The sequence below is a fragment of the Myxocyprinus asiaticus genome, chromosome 6 (genome assembly GCF_019703515.2).
Source record: "Myxocyprinus asiaticus isolate MX2 ecotype Aquarium Trade chromosome 6, UBuf_Myxa_2, whole genome shotgun sequence".
NCBI classification, from domain to species: domain Eukaryota; kingdom Metazoa; phylum Chordata; class Actinopteri; order Cypriniformes; family Catostomidae; genus Myxocyprinus; species Myxocyprinus asiaticus.
In genome coordinates this window covers 55842440-55867439 of record NC_059349.1, presented here as the reverse complement: position 1 = coordinate 55867439, position 25000 = coordinate 55842440, and the positions used below count along the sequence as shown (strand labels likewise).

At 38.9% G+C, this 25000-nt stretch overlaps 1 protein-coding gene across 1 annotated transcript in view; it reads left to right on the top strand.

Moving 5' to 3' along the window:
• LOC127443027 (MAU2 chromatid cohesion factor homolog) overlaps positions 1-18220 on the top strand; it is a 24842-nt gene extending 6622 nt beyond the window's left edge. Inside the window, exons 5-19 of the mRNA XM_051701505.1 lie at positions 368-462; positions 558-585; positions 1318-1473; positions 1583-1729; positions 7016-7106; positions 7313-7416; positions 7501-7578; positions 7803-7868; positions 8002-8085; positions 9314-9363; positions 9449-9526; positions 9619-9730; positions 10166-10256; positions 13512-13639; positions 16311-18220. Coding sequence (XP_051557465.1) covers positions 368-462; positions 558-585; positions 1318-1473; positions 1583-1729; positions 7016-7106; positions 7313-7416; positions 7501-7578; positions 7803-7868; positions 8002-8085; positions 9314-9363; positions 9449-9526; positions 9619-9730; positions 10166-10256; positions 13512-13639; positions 16311-16385 — 1383 coding nt within the window. The 3' untranslated portion in view covers positions 16386-18220. The remainder of the gene's footprint in view (positions 1-367; positions 463-557; positions 586-1317; positions 1474-1582; positions 1730-7015; positions 7107-7312; positions 7417-7500; positions 7579-7802; positions 7869-8001; positions 8086-9313; positions 9364-9448; positions 9527-9618; positions 9731-10165; positions 10257-13511; positions 13640-16310) is intronic.
• The last annotated feature ends 6780 nt before the right edge of the window (positions 18221-25000 follow it).

Here is a 25000-nt window from a genome sequence, read left to right as displayed (position 1 = left end):
TTTTACTTCTGTGATGACTTATTTCTGAGTAAAATAGGATATTCAGCGAGAAAAAATGTTGGCACTTGATTTTATCCATGAGGAATTGATTGGATGATGTTAAATGTCTCTTAAGGGCTTGATGACGTCAGCTAACATAGAAAAAGTCATTTCAGAGGCGGAGCAAGTTGTTACATTTTGATTTTTTTTTTCTTAATAATTATGTTAATGATGAATAATTTACAATAAGACCACAAACATGAATTAAGAAAGTAAATGAAGTCCGTTTTGATTTCTTGTTGACTTTAAGAATCAGACTAAAATGATAATTACCCAGTCCATTTTCTCCGTGTTTGACGAAGCTGGTGATTATTTTATTTTTTTACAGCAACTTCACACACTAGAGAAGGATCTGGTGTCAGCGTGTGATCTGTTGGGTGTCGGAGCAGAATATGCCCGAGTGGTTGGATCTGAATATACCAGGTGTTTATTAGTCATTTTTATAATCTTGTCTTTCCTTATTCATATTAATTCCGAGCAATGATGTCATATTAAACATCTTTCTGATTTTTCCACAGAGCTCTCTTCCTGTTGAGTAAAGGCATGGTGAGTAATGTCACACTCACAGTATATCAGTTATTAATGTGTAATATGCACACAATCACACTCTTGGTTAGTATTCATGATATGAAGTCTCCCTTAGAATAGAACAGGTTAATTTTACTAGCTGGATTACAAACAACATCCTGTGCATTATACATTTGAAATGTGTTTAAGATTTATTACAGTTTATAACTAGGTAATAGTATTATTCAAATGGCAGTATGAAATCAGTTCAGCCTGAACCAATGAACATACAGATGAAATACAAACTTTGTTTTGTAGATAATCATCAAAGTCCCCGTATACACAAGTCAGGCATATGAGGTGTCATTTGAAAGCGTGGAATCTGATCTTTTCAGAGATACCCATCACTTCTGCATTTATGTTACTTAAATTAACAAAATAAGACCTCAAAACATCTCCGTCGCAAATGAGTGCAAGTCATAAAATGGACAAGTCATATATCAAACGAAAGCTCTCATTCTCAGGAATGTGACTGTATAGTTAATTGTGTTGCCCTAATATCACAGTTCAGAAGGTTTTCAAAAGACTCACAAAGTGAAATATGATTTCTGTAAGTCGTCCTCCACCACCCGGATTGAGGCGAGTCACTACGCCACCACGAGGACTTAGAGTGCATTGGGAATTCCAAATTGGGGAGAAAAAAACAGTGATGTTGTTTAAATCAAGCGTCAGTAAAGAGTTTTGCTCTTAAGAATCTTATATTGTTTGTAGTTGCTGTTGATGGAGCGTAAGCTGCAGGAAGTTCATCCACTCCTGACGCTGTGTGGACAGATCGTAGAAACCTGGCAGGGAAACCCCATCCAGAAAGAGTCGCTGCGTGTGTTCTTCCTCGTGCTGCAGGTCACGCATTACCTGGACGCTGGACAGGTAAGTGTTGTGTGTCTCAACACAGCGTACACATACTTGATTTGAGCTCTGTCGTGTTCCCGAATGCCCCATGAGACTGTGTGCATTGATTGATGATGTGTGTGCGCAGGTGAAGAGTGTAAAGCCGTGTTTGAAGCAGCTCCAGCAGTGTATTCAAACCATCTCAACACTCCATGATGACGAGATTCTGCCCAGTAACTCAGCTGATCTCTTCCACTGGCTGCCAAAAGAGCACATGTGTGTGCTGGTCTACCTGGTGGGTCTCGCACACGAGAGTGAAATGTTATTGAGATGCTTTTTACATTAGGGGCAGTCCATCTCAAGTGGTCCAATAATTATAAAGTTGGTTGCTTGACCATTTTTAATTTTCCTAATTATTACCTCATGTATTGCAAAACCACCAGTTTTTTATTTTTATTTTATTTGGATTTAACCACGACTGCCATCTTTGTGTCTTGGCACACGACAAATATTGGTTATACAGATGTTTATGGAAACCTCAATATCTCAGCTCAGGACGGTCCTAGCTCCCTAAAAAAATTAAGACTGAGACTCGAACCCTTCCCATTATAAACTGACCCTAAACGTGGAACTTTGAGCAATCTTGAGCATTACATTAGGACTTAAGTTCTAAGTCTAAGGAACAAGAATGTGCTAAATGTGTGTGTACAAAAAACTGGTGGTTTTGCAATACCAATACATGAGGTAATAATTAGGAAAATTAAAAATGGTCAAGCAACCAACTTTATAATTATTGGACCACTTGAGATGGACTGACCCATTACAGTAATGGAAATTTGGGGTGAAAAGGTGTTTAATTGCCCTGATAATAATGGCAATTAATTGTCTTAAATATAAGTTTAATTTCCTTCATGTTCCTGGTCTAAAATGACCGACCCACTAAAGAGGCCAAACTGCAGCAGGGCTTGACATTAAGGATTATCATGTGATTGTCAAGTAAATTGGTCATTCACTTGTCCATGTAAAAAAGTTATTTGTCCGGAGAGAAGAAAATAATAATAATTTCAACTTGTGTAAATGTTTTTTTTTTTTCAGAAGCAATATTCTCATCAGTATTCTTATTCAGTCACTTGTTTTCCAGCAAGACGTGATACAATCATGTACCAACTTACATTTACATTGTTGTTCTTAGCAAATCAAATACTTAAACAGGGCATTAAAAGAATAGTTCACCAAGATCATGTTGTTCCAAGCCCAGAGAAGAGAGAAATTGAAATGAAATACAATAGGCAGAATGTTAGCCCCAGTCACCATTCACTTTCATTCATCTTTTTTCCATTCAATGAAAGTGAATAGTGACTGAGACTAACATTCTGACTAACATCTCCTTTTGAGGTCCATGGATGAAAGAATTAATGTCAAATGGGTTTGCCATACATTAGGTGAGTAAGTTATGACTGTATTTTAATTTTAGGGCAACTATCCCTTTAAGAGTTCAAGTCGATGCTCACCAGACCAAAGTTGACAAAATGCACAGAAAATTTACAGATGAAATCGTGAGAGGGGACCTTGCTTCTAAATCAGTTATAATGTTATTATATATATATATATATATATATATATATATATATATATATATATATGAAATATAGATAATAGAATGATGTTTTAACCCTTGTGGGTCAATAAAAACAAAAAGTTACTTAGAGGACTTTAGAGGACAAAAATGTCCACGTCAAAAAACTGCCATAATAATATTATATATATATATATATATATATATATATGAAATATAGATAATAGAATGATGTTTTAACCCTTGTGGGTCAATAAAAACAAAAAGTTACTTAGAGGACTTTAGAGGACAAAAATGTCCACGTCAAAAAACTGCCATAATAATATTATATATTAATATTATTTTCCACTTTCACTGACTTAGATTTTTTTTTTAACCAACATCAGTCCCGATCATAACTACCAAATATTCATTCAGTGCTCTATAATACAGCAAACAGAGAATAGGGGAAAAGCATGTATTTGCTCCATAGGCTAAACATGAGAAAAATGGCGCCATCTGGTGTAAAATATTAAAAATGTAAATTTTGAAGCCAGGGCTCTGGAATGAAAGTATAATATAATAGAATTCATGATTTTATGCTTTAATGGTACTGGGATCAAATATTGTAGTTTTAATGGGTTTCAATGGGGACATTTTTGTCCTGAAGGTCCTGAGTGTAACTATTTTGTGTACACAGTGTATTATAGATGTATTATAGGAACTGAGGTTGATATATCAAAATTCCCCCCAAATATACACACCTTTGGCAAAATGTATGCCATTGGCATTAACACAGCCAAAATGAAAAAGACAAAAATGTCTCGAAGGTCACACAAGGGTTAAATATTTATGTACATTTTATTATTAATATTTAGATTACGTACATCAGTACATAGGCCTGTTTATATTATTCAAAAGGAAGAATAAATACCTGTTTATGTCAGATAGAGCTGTAGAGAGATGTAACACTGTGTTTAAAGATGAAGTTGTCTGTTTTAAGCGTTTCTCTTCACTCAGCAGCTGAGTAGTTCAGTGGTTCACAAAGCATTTTTTGCTGTTTCTGCCTTTCTTGTGAAAGGTGCTGTAATATGAGCTGCACGATGTGATGAGGCAAAATCAGATCACTCCAGTGTGACGTGTAGCACTATAGTCTTCTTCATTGTTCATAACCAGGAGCGAAAGTTTAATTGTGTCGCTTGTTTGTAGAGATCACTCTGTTTATAGGTGTAACTACATTTGCATGTCAAATTAACAGGTTGAAGTTCAGCAAACATGCGACAGCACGCTGCTCACCGTGCTCACTCTAAACTCGACACGTGTCCAATGAGCCGTAGAATGCTGCGAATATTCCAGTAGAAAGCGGGGGGGAAATTGTGCGCAATCCACCTCCGAATTTCATAAGTGACACAGGCCTAGGCTATATCACAAATATGGCCAGCTATTTTTGCATTATTGATGTTTTAATCAGGCTGCTTGTCAGGTCAGAAAAGTAAAATTCTCTTTCACTTGCCCCTTTAAAAATCCACTTGTCCCGGACAAGCGTTTATGTCGAGCCCTGCTGCAGTGAGTTTTAGTGTATGAAATTCCCACAGACACACATAAATATAATAAACAGGAGTGTCACGTTTTTCCTTATTACTTCCTGAAACATACATATAACAGACAATGACATATCGTAACTTACAGCAGACGATCCCGATTCAAACGAGCCCAAACACAACATAATATGATGAGCAGATCTTGAAATATTCCTCAGAGTGAATGTGTGTGAGAGTCTGTTGTTTGTGTGTGTGTGTGTGTGTGAGTCTGTTGTTTGTGTGTGTGTGTGTGTGAGTCTGTTGTTTGTGTGTGTGTGTGTGTGTGCGTGTGAGTCTGTTGTGTGTGCGTGTGAGTCTGTTGTGTGTGTGTGTGAGTCTGTTGTGTGTGTGTGTGAGTCTGTTGTGTGTGCGTGTGAGTCTGTTGTGTGAGTCTGTTGTGTGTGCGTGTGAGTCTGTTGTGTGTGTGTGTGAGTCTGTTGTGTGTGTGTGTGAGTCTGTTGTGTGTGTGTGTGTGTGAGTCAGGTGTGTGTGTGAGTCAGGTGTGTGTGTGAGTCAGGTGTGTGTGTGAGTCAGGTGTGTGTGTGAGTCAGGTGTGTGTGTGTGTGAGAGTCTGTTGTGTGTGTGTGTGTGAGAGTCTGTTGTGTGTGTGTGTGTGAGAGTCTGTTGTGTGTGTGTGTGTGAGAGTCTGTTGTGTGTGTGTGTGTGAGAGTCTGTTGTGTGTGTGTGTGTGTGTGTGTGTGTGAGTCTGTTGTGTATGTGTGTGTGTGAGTCTGTTGTGTATGTGTGTGTGTGAGTCTGTTGTGTGTGTGTGTGTGTGTGTGTGTGAGTCTGTTGTTTGTGTGTGTGTGAGTCTGTTGTGTGTGTGTGTGTGTGTGTGAGTCTGTTGTGTGTGTGTGTGTGTGTGAGTCTGTTGTTTTGTGTGTGTGTGTGTGAGTCTGTTGGTTGTGTGTGTTCTTGTTGTTTGTGAGTGTGTGTGTGTCTGTTGTTTGTGAGCGTGTGTGTCTGTTGTTTGTGAGCGTGTGCGTGAGTGTTTGTGTGCGTGAGTGTTTGTGTGCGTGAGTGTTTGTGAGCGTGAGCGTGAGTGTTTGTGAGCGTGCGCGTGCGTGTGTGTGAGCGTGCGCGTGCGTGTGTGTGAGCGTGCGCGTGAGTGTTTGTGAGCGTGCGCGTGAGTGTTTGTGAGCGTGCGCGTGAGTGTGTGTGAGCGTGCGCGTGAGTGTGTGTGTGTCTGTTGGTTGTGTGTGTGTGTCTGTTGGTTGTGTGTGTGTGTGTGTCTGTTGGTTGTGTGTGTGTGTGTGTGTGTGTGTGTGTGTGTGTCTGTTGGTTGTGTGTGTGTCTGTTGGTTGTGTGTGTGTCTGTTGGTTGTGTGTGTGTCTGTTGGTTGTGTGTGTGTCTGTTGGTTGTGTGTGTGTCTGTTGGTTGTGAGCGTGTGCGTGAGTGTGTGTGAGCGTGTGCGTGAGTGTGTGTGAGCGTGTGCGTGAGTGTGTGTGAGCGTGTGCGTGAGTGTGTGTGAGCGTGTGCGTGAGTGTGTGTGTGTGAGCGTGTGCGTGTGTGTGTGTGTGTCTGTTGGTTGTGTGTGTGTGTGTGTGTGTCTGTTGGTTGTGTGTGTGTGTGTGTGTGTCTGTTGGTTGTGTGTGTGTGTGTGTGTGTGTGTCTGTTGGTTGTGTGTGTGTGTGTGTGTGTCTGTTGGTTGTGTGTGTGTGTGTGTGTCTGTTGGTTGTGTGTGTGTGTGTGTGTCTTGGTTGTGTCTTGGTTGTGTCTGTTGGTTGTGTGTGTCTGTTGGTTGTGTCTGTTGGTTGTGTGTGTGTCTGTTGGTTGTGTGTGTGTCTGTTGGTTGTGTGAGTGTCTGTTGTGTGTGTGTGAGTGTCTGTTGTGTGTGTGAGTGAGCGTGTGCGTGAGTGGTTGTGAGCGTGTGCGTGAGTGTTTGTGTGTGTGTGTTGTTTGAGTGTGTGTCTGTTGTTTGTGTGTGTGTGAGTATGTGTCTGTTTTTTTTGTGTGTTTTTGTTGTTTGTGAGTATGTGTGTCTGTTGTGAGTGTGTGTATGTCTTTTGGTTGTGAGTGTGTGTCTGGTGTGTGTGTGTGTACATGTCCGAGGACTCATCCACATATGTGCTGAGCTATAGGATTGTGAAGCTCCTGAACACTTAATATTTCTGTATTTTGTTGTCTAATCCATTCATTTCCAATGGTCGGTCATTTTTGACCGGGAACACAACAAGTGTAACAAAGTGAAATAAAACAAAGCAAAAAAAATGGTCAATTGTTTTTATATTTTCAGATACGATTTGAGAACAAAGTCAAGGAATTTTATTTCAGTTGGATAAAGTAAAAAAAGAAGAAAAAAAATCATAAGAAAAAAGTCGTCCGGCTCCAAATGATCGTAACACAACATAAGGGTCGTGTTCATGTTCAGGACAGGTTTCATGAGATTTATTGTAGTTCAGTAGATATATTTATAGATATGAATGTTATGAATTATTTATTTCAGGTGACTGTGATGCACTCAATGCAGGCCGGATATCTGGAGAAAGCTCAGAAATACACAGATAAAGCACTCATGCAGCTGGAGAAACTAAAGAGTGAGACACATCACATGATCATACACATGAACACACGCTGAGAGCACTCATGACCTGCGCTGCTGTTTGTCATCATTCTGTCTATTATTTTCACTGCTGACATCTAGCTGCATGTATTTAATTTTAATGCCCTGTAAGATAAGATTATGTGACATTTAAACACTCAAAGTGTGAATTGTGATTTGTAATATTTGTGTGTTCATCAGTGTTGGACTGTAGCCCGATTCTGTCTTCATTTCAAGTGATTCTACTGGAGCACATCATCATGTGTCGTTTGGTGACCGGACACAAAGCCACCGCGCTACAGGAGGTGTGTGTGTGTGTCTCTCAGGTGTGTGTTAGTGTCGTATCTGCAGTGCTGGGGTTGTTAACAGGTGTGTGTGTGTGTTGACAGATCTCTCAGGTGTGTCAGTTGTGTCAGCAGTCCCCACGGCTCTTCTCCAATCACGCTGCTCAACTCCACACGCTGCTCGTGAGTTCATATCTACTCAAACATCAACAAACATCTCTCACACTCAATATGATGTATGAGTCGACCAGCTGAGAACATTTGAGCTTATTTTCAAATCTTATTTGTTCAGTGGATGTTATTTTGTAGAGTTTGTGTGGAAAACCGTCTGTCGTGAGAGCATAGATTCCTTGTCATGATTTTGGATCTGTGTGTGTGTGTGTGTGTGTGTGTGTGTGTGTTTTCAGGGTTTATACTGTATCTCTGTGAACTGTATGGACAACGCTGAAGCTCAGTTTACTACAGCACTAAGGGTGAGTGCTTTTTAAAGTCTAAAATTCAGATCTTAAAGCTTCATTCACGATATTAAGATGTTTTATGCTTACAAACTTCTGTTGTCACATGCATACAGTATAAAGAGAATTATTAATATACTTCCGTCTTCAGCTCACCACACATCAGGAGTTGTGGACGTTTATCGTGACTAATCTGGCGAGTGTTTACATCAGAGAGGGCAACAGACATCAAGAGGTCAGTCAGCACACTTCATGTCCTCATACTTTAACCTTTTAAGGTTTGAGGGTGTTTTTAAAGATTTCCAGTTTTAATGGCATACCCAAAATTAAAGGCTTAAAACTCGCTTATAAGGAGGTTCAAGTGTTTGGTATAATTTTAAAGAAAACTTTTCAGATGTTTTAATGATATAGATTATGATTCTGAGACTGCTGAAAAATCACAAAAAAACTTGAGCCAAAAATTTACTTTTTTTCTGATTTGACATTATATATCTCTGGGTGTAAATAAGGTGATTCTGAAAAACTGCTTTTGTTTTGTTCCCAATCATGTCAACTGTATCTGAGAAAAATGTGTTGAAATGACAAAGCAATCAAAAGTTATAACATTACAAAAATAATTTATCATACTGTCCAAAAACATCTCCAAACAAATAAAACATAATAATTGTACATAAGAACTAATTACACATGCAAACACAACAATGACTAAAGGTTTGTATAGCATGCAGACATGATTTTAGTAATGAGATTTCACAGAATGAGTTTCATTCTGTGTCATTTGAGTCATCATTGAGTCGGTGTCATGTATTTGGCGCCATCTCCTGGTGGTCATATGTAACATTGTGCTTCATGTGGATTATCTAATGATCTATGCATCTGATTATCTTGTGTGTGGACTCATTTGAAAGATAATCACCTCCTCTAAGAAATGTTATTTGATATTTTATGTTCAGTTTATATTGGTGAATTTCTAAGTGAAAACGCGGCATATAAGCAACACCAACATAATTGTCAAAGACATATATTTAGCTATTACTCGCTATATTTTTGTCTGTGAGTAAAACACATAGGCTGGTTGTATTCTACTCTTTGAGAGCTTTCCAACAACATATGACACATGGATATTAGATGAGTTTGATGTTTTTACTGATTACAATAATATATACAGTGCAAAATTATTAATAAATGATCAAAACAGAACACTTCTGATTTGTCAACAAATTTCAAAGCACTTGTTCAGTTTTGGTCATAATGTCTACATGCATTGGAAAGTAGAGCTTCTAAACTTTCAAACGATACCTATTTTGTGTTGGTCAAGACTGTAGTTATTAATATTTTGACTTTTTTTTCCCTGTGTGACCGCTGGCGGGCCGATCCGAGCTTAAAGGGTTAATGATGGAAGTCAGTGTGTATCAATAGTAATCAGTTATTAATAAGAGTATATTCTCTCTTCTCTTGTGTAGCTGTACAGTCTGTTAGAGCGGATAAATCCAGACCAAAACTTCCCTGTCAGGTAAAGCAACATATCAGACTAATCACTGTTTTAGCAGGACATGAATGAAACCAACATCTAAACACAAACACATCTGTTTCTCTAGTTCTCACTGTTTGCGGGCAGCGGCGTTCTACATCCGTGGACTTCTGTCCTTCTTCCAGGGTCGATACAACGAAGCCAAGTGAGTTACACTCCTTTTAAACACTGTGTGTTGTCGTGATCAGTAATGTAGGGATGGCGATAGACTTCAACAGAACCTGTGTGTGTTTACAGGCGTTTCCTCCGAGAGACACTGAAGATGTCTAACGCAGAGGATCTGAATCGTTTGACGGCATGCTCTCTGGTGCTGCTGGGACACATATTCTATGTGCTGGGAAACCACAGAGTAAATCACATACACTCGCTCGCTCTCTCTCTATATGACGAATCAAATTGGTCATCTAATCAAAACTTCCTCTTCAGTCCAAAAAGAGGATTTATTGAAACTAAACTGCAAAAATGAATGTTGGTCATGTCTGTGTGAAGCACCTGCCGCTCTGCAGATCCTTCTGAAGGATCCCAACATTACAAACAAGCATCTCAAGTTTATTTAGAACAAGATCTCTGATCATTTCAGTCTGATGTGAACCGTTTCAGCACAGATTGTTTTGTGATTTTGTCACAATGTAATGCAGCTTTATAAAGATATGAACACGCAGCACAGTTACTGATACTCATTTCACATGTAAAGAGGTTAGCCAATCATAACGTTTAGGTTCAGGTATTGTGTGTGCTGTATGTTGTACATGAACTGTGTATTTTAAAGCGTGTTTGTGTTCAGGAGAGCAACAACATGGTGGTTCCAGCGATGCAGTTGGCCAGTAAGATCCCTGATATGTCAGTGCAGCTGTGGTCTTCTGCTCTACTGAAGGGTGAGTTCACAGGTCACAGTCATCACATGTACATCAAGCATTCATGATACTGTTCACCAGTGTTAACTACAACACACAACGGTCTGCTTTCTTTTCTTTAAATAACCCATAAGTTACGGGCGCTCCATATCAGATCATATGGATAGGCTATAAATGAGAGAATCAAACATCCACCGCTCCTTTTACCATGATGATTCAGATAGATCACTAATTTTTGCTTTGTACGGCATCTATAGCCAACATTTGGCAAGCGATCATTTTGACAGATGATAAATCCCTTTATTTTGCACTGCGCTGCTCAGTGTGTACCGCTATAGGGCGCCGCATGCTCTCACAGCGCTGACTGAAGTAGTGAATGCAGATTATCAGATTTTAAAATGCAGCCGTTTGCTGTTTAGTAATTGTGCAAGGCCAGATTGCATTTTCAGTCTTAATTAAATCAGACGTGCAGCCTTAATGGATACTACACTGATGTTTTAGAGGTCAAACTCATGTCCGTTAATTTCCTGATCTAAACTGGAAAAAACAAAAACTTGTCTACACCGAAGTTCTTGATGTCTGGACTATTGGCAGCGGTTTATGATTATACATACAAATTGTTTGATATACAATGAGTACTTTCTAGATAAACTTGATCATTTCTAGATAACTTTCTAGATAGACTTGGTTTATATAAAATGACCTTCACTGGCCAAGAAGTATTTTACAGTTTTCTTATTTTATACTATTTCTGAACATCTGGGTTATAAATAAATAATACAAAAAAGATTTTAATTTATTTGACATTTACACTATGTTGACAACTTCCTGTGTGGTATGCTTTTTTTTGTGTGGTCAAGGCTCCAGACTGCAAATAAAATAATTGATTGCGACTATAATTTAAAATCCAGTCGCCATTGGCGACAGTCGGTTGCGTGCGTTCATATGTGGTTTCATCAGATATCATCTTGTGAGTTATTGAATGCATGTATAGAGCACGCACAATGTGTCTTGCTCCACTTTTCACCCATTCTGTTGAGATGAGCTCACTGCACCGCACGCAACAACAAACCCAGCGCGAGAGAGTCGTGACCAAATGACTCTTTTGAACCGGATCTTTTTCATGAATCACCAGAAAAGAACTGAGGGTGTGAACTCAGGAGCTCAGGTTATTAGTTTGAATCAGATTCACTTTCTCAGTGAATCAGCCATCAGTGTGTTCTCAACTGGGAGTGCAGACATTTCAAAATAAGAGTCCCATTAGTGTTTTGGGCTTCGGTATAATGAAAAGTCCCGTATTGTGTAACACTTATCTTCTCAACTATATATACTGTTTATTAAAGCTCAGATTAATGGGTTATCAGCTGACTTTTCTTCGGCTTTCTGTCTTGTTTCTGAACAGCAGTCTAAATCGAGCAATTCTGTGATTTGGCGACTTGATGTTTCAGTTTAAGAGTCATTTTTTTAGTCTGGATCCCTGGTGGTGCACACAGTGTTGTAGCTGTTGTCTTCATCAGTAGTGGTTCAAATCGGGCTGTTTGAGATGTCTGACTTCCTCCATTTTTGAGAATTCAAATGGGTTATGTTAGTTTTGTGTTCTGCGGCGCAGTATCGAGAGAAGCTGGATTGATTAGCGAGAGTGATCCTGCTGTGCGCTCACCTGTCTCTGGAACACATATCAGGAAGCCTGCTGGGCTCGCACTCCAGAGATAGCACACGCTACACTCATGTGAAACACAGATGTGCGTGTCAGATGAGAAGCATATTTAGCGCTTATGAAGCACCGGAAAAATGACAGAAAAACCCTGTCCATGTTTCTTCAATTCTCTCAGTCTCATGTGAAGTCCTGCCCACTGAGAGATACACACACGCCACACACATGGATATTTACATATTGCAATATACACGATATAGCGCAACTCCAGCCGTACAGGCACACTTACCTAGATGAAACAACAGGATGTGTTCTAGCTTTCAAATACAGCTGGACGAGCGCAAACAGAATTTAGGGGGATCGAGATGCGTTTGTTAAACTACATGCAATTCGACACTGCTTTTTAAAAAAGTGCCATTTATGGTTAGAGATGTTGAAAATCAGTAAACGCAGTGCAATATATTTTATATATTTATGTATTTGTAATTATTTTGAGTATTATATATATTGAATTATATTTATTTTGGGGGCCTTTCTGAGAAAGTATTGATATATGCGATTAATTGTGATATAACATCAAAACTTTTGTGTGAATGTAAATCTTTAACTACATCATCATATAATCAGTAATGGACTGTTTTCACTGACTGTGATGATGCGTTTCCACCATGATTAGTAACGTAAATCTAGTAAAGGTTTTTATGTTTTAGTGTACATTTATAACATTATTCTTTGTGTTATATTACTCTGGTATTTTCTGTTTTTTATCCCTTTTCTCTCAATTTGGAATACCCAATTCCCACTACTTAGTAGGTCCTCGTGGTGGCGCGGTTACTCACCTCAATCCGGGTGGCGGAGGACAAGTCTCAGTTGCCTCCGCTTCTGAGACCGTCAATCCGTGCATCTTATCATGTGACTCGTTGTGCATGACACCGTGGAGACTCACAGCATGTGGAGGCTCATGCTACTCTCCACGATCCACACACAACTTACCACACGCCCCATTGAGAGCGAGAACCACTAATCGCAAACATGAGGAGGTTACCCCATGTGACTCTACCCTCCCTAGCAACCAGGCCAATTTGGTTGCTTAGGAGACCTGGCTGGAGTCACTCAGCACACACTGGATTCAAACTCACGACTCCAGGGGTGATAGTCAGACTCTTTACTCGCTGAGATACCTAGACCCCCTATATTACCCCGGTATTAATTAAAAACAAACTAGTTAGCACTCTAATACAGCTGCTGAGGGAGCAACAGTACATTTTTGTCATAATAAATCTATATATATATATATATATATATATATATATATATATATATATATATATATATATATATATATATATATATATATATTTTTTTTTTTTTCATTTGGAAAGTTGTGGAAATGCAATAGTGCATTTTTGCTAAAATAATAGTTGTGGTCTCTGCTATATAAGTTTCCTGCTTTAATTACATGGAAATGTACATTAGGGTCCGTTACACTGATTTAAGTCTCACTAACTCTAAACTGATAGTTCAGTGAGTGAATTATTAGACTGATTTAAAGCGAATCAACCGTTGTCAAGCAGTGCTGTCAGTTGGTTAATGTGTTTCATGATTCATGTGTTCATCTGCAGATCTGAACAAAGCCTGCGGGAATTCAATGGACGCTCATGAAGCTGCGCAGATGCACCAGAACTTCTCACAGCAGCTGCTGCAGGATCACATCGCCGCCTGCAGTCTACCTGAACACAACCTCATTAGTGTACGACAACTGTCTACTACACTACATCATCATATACAGTCTGTTGTACAGTTACACCGCCTCCAACATTCACACCCAACCAGCCGATAATATTTCTTACAGATATGAAACTAATTTGCATTTTAAGTGGATACTTTTGTCACTATGGCAATGGGATTATTTTATATTATATGAGACGGGTCAGTGAAACAGCACCAGACTCAAAAACATCGAGACACGTCGTGATTTTATTCCTCCTGTTTTTGTTTTGTTGGTTTAATGTGAGGAATGTTCCACATGTGTGTTATCATATGAAGAAATAAAACTTCAGTCATGCTGGATAATCTTGTGATGGGACATTTTCCTCTGAGGTAAAAGTCGTTAAAAGACACGTGATTCACAAGAGGTTTGATTTGATTCGCTCTAATGCAAGCCCTTTTAACAATTAATCAATTAATTATACATTTTCACTTGCATAAATGCGCATTTTTTTATATTAAAAATGATGTCATTACTCGTGGAAATACCCAATCTTAACTCTTGAACTTTTGATATCTATAACTGCATTTTCACTCGAAATGCAAGTTTATAAAACAAAAATATGAGTAATAAAATCACATGTGTGTGTGTCAGGTGCGGTTTCACTGAGAGACGGAGACTGTCTCATATATGTTGTCACATGACACAAACACCTGCACTGATTGACTAATATACTGGAGAAAAACAGCTAAATAATCCTATTGTCATTAGGACAAATAAATATAAAAAATAAAAGTAATGCAAATTAGTTTCATGGCTGCAAAATGTTGTCAGGTGTGTCAGAGTAAATATTGGACCCTGTGTAGCTGCTAAAATGCAATTACAGATACAATGGCTAGAAAAAGTATGTGAACCCTTTGGAATTACCTGCATTTATGTATGAATTTGTTTTAAAATCTGGTTTGATCTTCATCTAAGTTACAATAATGAAGAAACACAATCTGTTTTAACTAATAACACTCACATTATTGTATTATTCTTGTACATACTGAATACATCAATCAAACATTCACAATATAAGTTGGTAAAAGTATGTGAACCCCTAGGCTAATGATATCAACAAAAGCTAATTAGATTCAGGAGTTGGCAAATCTGACATCCAATTAATGAAATGAGATTGGAGGTGTAGTTTAGAGCTACTTTGACTTATAAAAAGCACTCAAACATTTTGAGTTTGCTATTCACAAGAAGCATCTGCTGATGTGGACCATGCCTCACAAAAGGAGATTTCAGAAGAGCTACGATCAAGAATTGTTGATTTGCATAAAGCTGGAAAGGGTTACACAGTTATCTGGAAGAGTTTAGATATTCATCTGTCCACAGTTAGACAAACTGTCTATAAATGGAGATGATTTAGTACTATAGGTACTCTCACTAGAAGTGGCCGTCCAGCCAAGATGACTCAAAGGACACACCGCAGAATGCTCAATGAGGTAAAGAAGATCCCTAGTGTGACAGATAAAGACTTGAAGGAATCATTGGAACTGGTTACCATCTCTGTTCATGAGTCTTCTATACAGAAAACATTAAACAGGTATGGTGTTCATGGCAGGATATCATGAAGGAAGCCGCTGCTTTCCAACAAAATCATTGATGCATGCCTGAAGTTTGCCAAAGACCACCTTGACACTCCACAACACTACTGGGAAAATGTTTTGTGGACTGATGAAACTAAGGTTGAATTGTTTGGGAAGAACATGCAGCACTATGTATGGCATAAAAAGGGCACCATATACCAACATGAAAACATCATCCCAACAGTGAAGTACGGTAGAGGCTGCTTTGGGGCCTGGATCGCTTGCCATCATCAAGGGAAAAATGAATTCCCAAGTTCATCAAGATATCCTACAGGATAATGTCAGGGTGTCTGTGTGCCAGCTGCAGCTCAGAAGAAGTTGGGTGATGCCGCAGGACAATGACCCTAAACATCAAAGTTAATCCACTACAGAATGACTTTAGAAAAAGAAAATCCTCCTTTTGGAGTGTCCCAATCAGAGCCCAGACCTTAACCCAATAGAGATGCTGTGGAATGACCTCAAGAGAGATGTTCACACCAGACATCCTAAGAATATGACTGAGCTGAAGCAGCTCTGTAAGGAAGAATGATCCAGAATTCCTTCTGAATGTTGTGCAGGTCTAATCCGCAGCTACCGGAAACACTTGATTGAGGTTATTGCTGCCAAAGGAGGATCAAACTTTTATTAAATCCAAGGGTTCACTTACTTTTTCCACAGCACTGTGAATGTTTAATGGGATGTATTCAATAAAGACATGAAGGATTATAATTGTTTGTGTGTTGTTAGCTTAAGCACATTGTGTTTGTCCATACTTGTGACTTTGATGAAGATGAGATCACATTTTATAACCAATTAATGCAGAAATCCAGCTAATCCCAAAGGGATTTCATAGCTGAAACTGCATTTTTTTTCTCCACAGGTGATGTCATTTTTTGATGTCAAGAATTCATGTTTATACTAGTAAAAATGTAATTAATTATCTCAAAAACGTAGCATTTTCACTAGAGAAATATTGTAGATATTTATAATTTATATCCTGAACATGATTAAATGTGGAATGGGCTCGTGTCACGTACATCAGTGTGTTATGTTGCAGTTAGTGATTTACTGTGTTATTGTGTGTGTTTGTGTTATAGTGGACAGATGGCCCTCCACCGGTGCAGATTCAAGCTCAGAACGGACCAACAACCAGCCTGGCCAGCCTACTCTAAACACACACACACACACACACACACACACACACACACACACACACTGTACATACAGGTCAGCCTCCTCACAGCTCTCGTTGTCTGTCACCTGCACATTTTATCTTGTATTATTCAGATTTTTAACTTATTTCAACTCATTCATGGTTTAGAGTCACCTGATCTCCTTTAGGATCATATTTAGGATCGTTTGAGAATTAATTGATTGATTGGACATCCACACTTGACCGGTTGGTGTGGTGCGAGCGCTCTCATGTCTGGTGTGGATGTTCAGATGGTGGAACTAGTGAAGTCATGCACTCATCGTTAACTCTTTAATGACGTCACACAGTCTGAGCTCAAAAGAGCGATTTGCATCTCGATGGATGGCGTGATGTATTGGGAACCAAGATGGAGTAATAAAATGTCCAGTAGAGGAGACTGATTTAGTTATAATAGTTACATCTAGTTGAACTCTGTATGTTCACATGCTCATGAGTGGATGTTTAAACGAGCAGCTAAAAGCATCAAACGAGAGAAACGCCATGAATAATGGTGATGACATCATTAGTTTATTAGTATGTGCGTTTGAAAGAACGTTGTCATGCTGTTTTAGCATCATTATTATTATTATTATTGTTGTTCGTTTATTTTTGAACTATATTTGAGACTAAAATACTCTGTGATCTTTATCTCTGCTGTCAGGTTCTGCTCTTCTGAGAATCGTGGCGTGAAGCGGTTAAATGAACAGATGAAAGTGTCGTATTCATGACGAGTCTTTTTATTAACTCTAAATGTGTGTTGATGCAAGAGGGAATCTCATGAAACCTGTCAAGAACACGTCTAGCTCATATTTCACCTCACAGTAGAAAGACTGATATTATATTTTGCTTAAAGAAAATTAGGCTCGTTTTAGAACCATTACTTCTTTTTTTTTGCATCGTTTCAACCCAAATTGTTATTGCTGTAATGCAAAAAAACAAGTGTTTCTACATCATGGTAGCATTTTCTGTACTATTTCTGTTTGTTTCATTACAGTAATGAGAATGGAGGGAAAATACGTTCCTAGAATAGGCTTTGTTTTCTTTATGCTAAATCTGATTTAGCTTTTTGATTTTAGGGTGACATAAGAGCTGGACATGTTTTTGTGAGATTCAGACACACATGTAAATGTCATAGTTACACGTGTGTCATTATACAGGAGAATACACACTAACATAAACTCTGTGACGTCTGTTTCCTTCATAAACAAACAAACAGTGGAGGAAGTGCGTTTGTCATGTGACCAGCAGGCCGTGGTTTGAGAAAACACTGTAGATATATATGTGTGGAGTTGATTGGATCTTTGATTTTCACTCAGTGAAACTGTCGTTTAGTTGGTCAGTGCAGGATGATAAAATGATCATTTACAGAACTTTTCTATTGTCGAATATTTTTAAAACCGTATCTCATTTTCTGCTCAACTCTTGATTTTTGTACTTGCATGTCTCGACACCGTCTCATGTTTTACTCTGTGGGGAAAGTCATTTCTTTTAAAGGTATTTACCTCTTCTTTGTGTCTGTAGTTTTAACAAATACATTTATTACATTTTGTCAAGTTTGAATATTTATATACCACACTTAACAATATTATAATCTTTGTCATTTTGATTTGGAATAGCATTTGTTTGTATAAATGTCACGAAAGGCCGTTGTCTATGTCGTTTATGATCACATGTGCCACTGATCGCAGGTTAACGGCTCGTTATATTCAGCCACTGTCTCTAATAACTGTATTTTTAAACTCTCATATTGTTTCTTTGTGTCTGCCTCAAAATCTTCTGGATTTTTTAAATAAAATTGGAGAACTGTATGATCAATACTGTGAGATTCATTCAGAATGTTGATTAGGATTCAAGTTTAACTAAGATGTTGATGAAGTCGTTATAGAACTGAAGAGTGCCCCACAAAACATATTAATCAGTCATGAATTTTAAAACGTCATTATCATGACCACGTATCTCCAGTAAACACAGTAACGTTCACTCAATATGTGTAAGGATACCATTAACCTCGTGTGACCCTGTGTACACGTGTGGACGTTGTATTTTGGCTTCTCTATTCGCAACGCATAATTTAAATTAATTTAATCCGACTGAATACTGTTCACAAGACTCTAGACTGACATTTAAAGGTTAAACTTCTGCCGCACCGAGTCACGTGACACAACAACATGACGTCAATTTCTGTGAAGCGCTCCTATGGGCGCAGAGCCAACAAAAGTGCTTCTGGTAAAAAATATCTTTCGAGTTTTTTCACTTTGTGCCGCTTTAAAAAATATTTTCATTCTTTGCACATCAGCGCACTGATAAACATGATGTCCACATACGTGGATTTTATTAGTATTATTATTATTATTATTTTGCGTGTTTATTTGGTGCTACTAGTTACAAATCAAAAAGGGGAATGGAGAATGCACACAGCAGTCACGCTCGGGTCTCAGGAGGTTAAGAGACTGTTTACATGGGAATTACATCAACACAACCAGATGTTCATTCATTTACAAAAGCAGTTCCAGCTCAGACACTTTACATGTCAAATCACACACTTTTTTTGTATGGAAGAATTTCCATAACTGCTTTAACAAACATACAAGCTTCACATTTCTGCTTTTAAACAGTCCAGTACACTTGCCCCATAGACTTCCTTTGTAAGTGCATTACTGTAAATGTGATTTTTCTTTGTTTTTGTGAATGGGTTAAATTATTTTCTGTAGTATGGACAGTATGTTGAACCCAGAACATTCCCTTAACATAAAGGAGCATGTGAACATCTATTTGAATGGGTGTTTGTGTGGTCTATGATGACCATTTACAGTATATATGTTCTGTTGAGTCATTGACAAATAAGGTTGCCCACGCTGTTCAAAACTGTCCATGTTGGGGGTCTGGGTATCTCAGCGAGTATTGACACTGACTATCACACCTGGAGTCGCGAGTTTGAATCCAGGGTGTGCTGAGTGACTCCAGCCAGGTCTCCTTAGCAACCAAATTGGCCCAGTTGCTATGGAGGGTAGAGTCACATGGGGTAACCTCCTCGTGGTCACTATAATGTGGTTCTCGCTCTCGGTGGGGCGCGTGGTGAGTTGTGCGTGGATGCTGCGGAGAATAGCGTGAAGCCTCCACACGCTACGTCTCCGCGGTAACGTGCTCAACAAGTCACGTGATAAGATGCGCGGATTGACGGTCTCAGACGTGGAGGCAACTGAGATTCATCCTCCGCCACCCGGATTGAGTCACTATGCCACCACGAGGACTTAGAGCGCATTGGGAATTGGGCGTTCCAAATTGGGGAGAAAAATTTTGGTTTCACAAAATTTGAAAAAACATGTATATCATCTTCTGCATTAAAAAATGTTATGTGGTGTAATCATACAGTAAAAGGTATTAAAATACTTTCCTTGCAGCTTAAATACAAGTGAGTGTACACAACTTAATCATTCATTTTTAGAGTTTTTAAACATATTTTTCAAGGTTATAAATATCCCTTACAAATATGAATTTTAGAGTCACAATTACTAAGAGGTTTTCTCAGGGTTACACCACATGACCCGAACAAAATGTGACTTTATAAAAATGTCAAAATAGCTGATCAAAGTCATGAGGGTTTAAAGGAGTTTTTCGTTTGTCACATGACAAAAGAATGACGACGTGCTTGTTGGTCACACTTGCTGTTTGTGAATGGACATGCAAATAAAAAGTAGAACCACCTGCCCATTTTCAGTCTCCGAGTAGATTTTCCTCAAGAATTTGGGTATACATGGCAGCATCTGTTTTCCCTTAATTTCTGACCAATTGCCCAGTCGCCACTGAAGAGAAACACCCCAAAGAGATAATGTTGCCAACACCATGCTTCACAGTAGGTATGGTATGTTCTGGGTGGTGTGCTGCGTTTGGGTTTCTCCAAATATAACAAGTGCACTTCGATCTGACCAAAATATCTTTTGCCACATGGCATCAGAATCCTTCAAGTGCTTTTTCACAAAGTGCAAACGAGACTTAGTTTGCCACTTTTTCAGAAAAGGCTTCTTTCTTTCCACCCTGGCATACATGCCAGCTTTGTGTAAAGCATGGGAGAATGTTGTCACATGCAGACCGATCAATCTCAGCAATAAGAACTTGTAAAGTTGCCTTTGGCCTCTTAATAGCGTCCCTGATCAATATCCTCCTGGAACGGTCATCCAGTTTGGAGGGACAACCCGATATAGGCAAGGTTTTGGTGGTGCCATGCGCTTTCCACAGTTTTAATAATGCTCTGAACGGTACACAAATGGATAGTTAAAGCCTTTGATATCTTTTGGACCCTTCTAACCTTTCACCTTTCCACAATTTTCTCCCAAAACCCTTTTGAAAGCACCTTTCCAACCATCTTGAATTCATTATCATGCACTATTATTAATGGAATCCTCATGGAACAGCCGGTTTTATACTGAAGTAATCAAAACCACTACAGGTGATGTCAGGTGGGGACCTGAAAGGCGATTGGTTGCACCTGAGCAAGTTCTTAAGGGAACTGATGGTCTAACCCAGGTGTTTTACTGATTCATTTTTCAATTCAAGTTTTTTATTTTCACTTTGATGTTGAAGGTTATAATGAGTAAATACAGCTGGGAAAGGTTAGATTGAATATGTTTACATTTCCAGTGTGTAATGTGACAAATTACAGTTGTGCTCAAAAGTTTGCATACCCTTGGAGAATTGGTAATATATGTACCATTTTTAAAGAAAACATGAGTGAGCAGGCAAAACACATTTCTTTTATTTCTTATGGGATTCATATTCAACTGTAGGTTATAACAGAATGGCACAATCATAAAACAAAACACGGCAACAAAGAAAAAACTGAAATGACCCCTGTTCAAAAGTCTGCATACCCTTAGTTCTTAATACTGTGTATTGCCCCCTTTAGCATCAATGACAGCGTGCAGTCTTTTGTAATAGTTGTCTATGAGGCCCCAAATTCTTGCAGGTAGTATAGCTGCCCATTCGTCTTGGCAAAATGCCTCCAGGTCATGCAAAGTCTTTGGTCGTCTTGCATGAACCGCACGTTTGAGATCTCCCCAGAGTGGCTCGATGATATTAAGGTCAGGAGACTGTGATGGCCACTCCAGAACCTTCACCTTTTTCTGCTGTAACCACTGGAGGGTCAACTTGGCCTTGTGTTTAGGGTCATTGTCATGCTGGAAAGTCCAAGAGCGTCCCATGCGCAGCTTTCGTGCAGAAGAATGCAAATTGTCTGCCAGTATTTTCTGATAACATGCTGCATTCATCTTGCCATCAATTTTCACAAGATTCCCCGTGCCTTTAGAGCTCACACCCCCCAAAACATCAGTGAGCCACCACCATGCTTCACAGTGGGGATGGTATTCTTTTCACTATAGGCCTTGTTGACCCCTCTCCAAACATAGCGCTTATAGTTGTGACCATAAAGCTCTATTTTGGTCTCGTCACTCCAAATTACAGTGTGCCAGAAGCTGTGAGGCGTGTCAAGGTGTTGTCGGGCATATTGTAACCGGGCTTTTTTGTGGCATTGGTGCAGTAAAGGCTTCTTTCTGGCAACTTGACCATGCAGCTCATTTTTGTTCAAGTATCGTCATATTGTGCTCCTTGAAACAACCACACCATCTTTTTCCAGAGCAGCCTGTATTTCTCCTGAGGTTACCTGTGGGTTTTTCTTTGTATCCTGAACAATTCTTCTGGCAGTTGTGGCTGAAATCTTTCTTGGTCTACCTGACCTTGGCTTGGTATCAAGAGATCCCTGAATTTTCCACTTCTTAATAAGTGATTGAACAGTACTGACTGGCATTTTCAAGGCTTTGGATATCTTTTTATATCCTTTTCCATCTTTATAAAGTTCTATTACCTTGTTACGCAGGTCTTTTGACAGTTCTTTTCTGCTCCCCATGGCTCAGTATCTAGCCTGCTCAGTGCATCCACGTGAGAGCTAACAAACTCATTGACTATTTATACACAGACACTAATTGCAATTTAAAAAGCCACAGGTGTGGGAAATTAACCTTTAATTGCCATTTAAACCTGTGTGTGTCACCTTGTGTGACTGTAACAAGGCCAAACATTCAAGGGTGTGTAAACTTTTGATCAGTGCCATTTGGGTGATTTCTGTTATCATTATGATTTAAAAAGGAGCCAAACAACTATGTGATGATAAATGGCTTCATATGATCACTATCCTTAAATAAAAGACAGTTTTTTTGCATGATCAGTCATATTTTCAAAATCAATGCCAAAATTTCACAATTTCTGCCAGGGTGTGCAAACTTTTGAGCAAAACTGTATATGGATTTTAACAAGGTATGATGAGTTTTTATAGGCACTGTATTTTGTGTAAGACATAATAATAAAAGATTCTTCTAAAGTATTCATGCCAACATTATTTCTTTTAAGAATATTTACTAATAAAATATATAAATGACCTTGACTTCAGTAATTAAAAACATGTTCATCATAGCTGTGTATTCAAGTGAATTGCATTTTTAATGTATTTTTTTAATAGAACTTGACAAAGTGTCACATCATAGACCCGTTTAACGTTTATTACTTATTGCATGATGATGTATGTGCAGTTTACAGTGTTTGGCAGTTCAGTTCAACAGCATTTCTGTGTTTTTAAGCAAACAACATCAAACGAGGTGAATTCAGGTAAAATCGGCCTCTTATTACAGTCAGCTGAAAGTCAAAAAGTGTCCCAATTTACCTGAATTCAGCCCGTGTAACTGTCTATAGAGTTTGAAGTGATGCACACAGATTGGGAGAGGTTAGTGTGTTTATTTGTGTGTGTGCGTGTTCAGGGAGTTGTGCCAGCTCTGAGGTCAGCATCGCCAGTCTGGTCACATGACCATCTTTATTTGTAATCTGCCGAGTGTTGCCTGTGACACACAGTGATCAGACACACAAAGAGGTCTCTGTTAAGCATAACTGACACACACACACACGTGTTATAACTGAAGACAGAATCAACAAACTGACATTAATGGTGTGTGTGAGGTGAAAGGTGACACAGGCGAGACATGACACTTCCTGCCAAATAGTGAGCAGAGCTGAAGGGAACTGGGAGGGTCACTTCCTGTACATTTGACATCACTCACACGGGACAGAACAACACAAAACACACAAGATTCTACAGTTGAGACCCTCATGATAAAAATCACTTGCTGCTTTTGAGCGCCCTCTTTGTGTGTTTTGCCAAGAAATTTAGCTTTCAAAAGATGTAGATATACAACAGTATAGCTGAATTTTCTCATTTAATCCTGAACAGAACAGAAAGTTTGATGATTTTAAACATTTTGACATAAAATGAAGGAGTAATATTTCAGATTCTGCACTATTTCTTCTACTTTATGTTGGTACTACTTAAAGTTCCACAACTTTTTTTTAACCCCTGTGAATGGGTGTCTTGTTTGTGCAAAATCTTTGCAGAAGGGTGAACTAGAGGTCTTCTTGGGTCCTAAGATCAGTACCCGACCCAAATCACTTCTTACCCGAACCTGACGTGCATCAATTATAAAAAGAAAAGAAAAGAAAAACCCGACCCGAGACAGATCCGATAAAAACAGGCCCAAGTCCAACCCGATGGCAATTTTTTTCAAACTCGTCTTGACCCAAATGTAAAAGGCAGAGACGTCTGCACAGCCTGCATGCAACAGTATCCAGGAGGGTTTGGTAATTTACATATAGAAGTGCAGATTGACAGAGAACAAAGAAGGGGAATAACGTTCGTGGTGTTGTATTAAAATTACTGACTGGTAAACCCTACTGAAGTGCAGTTGCGTTGTTTTTACAATCACACAGTGGTGCAAGAGTTCTTGGCCTAAACAGGGGGTTTGGTCAATTGCACATAGGGAGAACATAGAAAAAGTGAGATAATAACGGTGTCATAGAATTATTTAATATGCATTTGTTTTAAATAATAAAATATTGTTAAACGCCCGAATCGAATAATGGAAAGTTGGCATATTTTAAAAGAATTCGGGTCTTCTCAGGTCCATTCGGTAAAAGCACATTTATTTAAAATTACTCAAGACCCGAGGCTACTAATATCAGTCCCGACCCCTGTCCGAGGCACTCGTCCAAGTTTTGGACCTGAACCTGCATGGGTCTCAGGTTGGACCTCGGGTTTTCAGATCCAAGTGGACCCGTGAAGACCTCTAGGGTGAACAATACTTGTGACTGAGCCTTGCGAAAAGACGGGGCATAGTTTGTGCAATACCCCTGCAAAAGGACTGACAATGTTTGCGTTGAACCCTACGATAAGGGCAATGTCGTTTGTGCAACATTCTTAGAGAAGACAAACAACATTCTGGAACATTCTCAAATCCTGCTGGAGAACATGATCATCAGGTTTTGTTCATGTGCATGCTGTCATTCAAGCAAACAAGACATAGACTACTAAATACTTAGATTGTATTCACATAAAAAATGCACTAGTCCTTTTAGACTATAAATTCACAGTAGATGCCATTTGTGTCCCTCATTAATGTTTGTAAATTATTTAGCTATAAATGTCTGACACCATGGCTCTGACCTTTTACTATGTATTATTACATACTCTGGTGGAACACCCCGCCCCTCCCTTTCGTCATC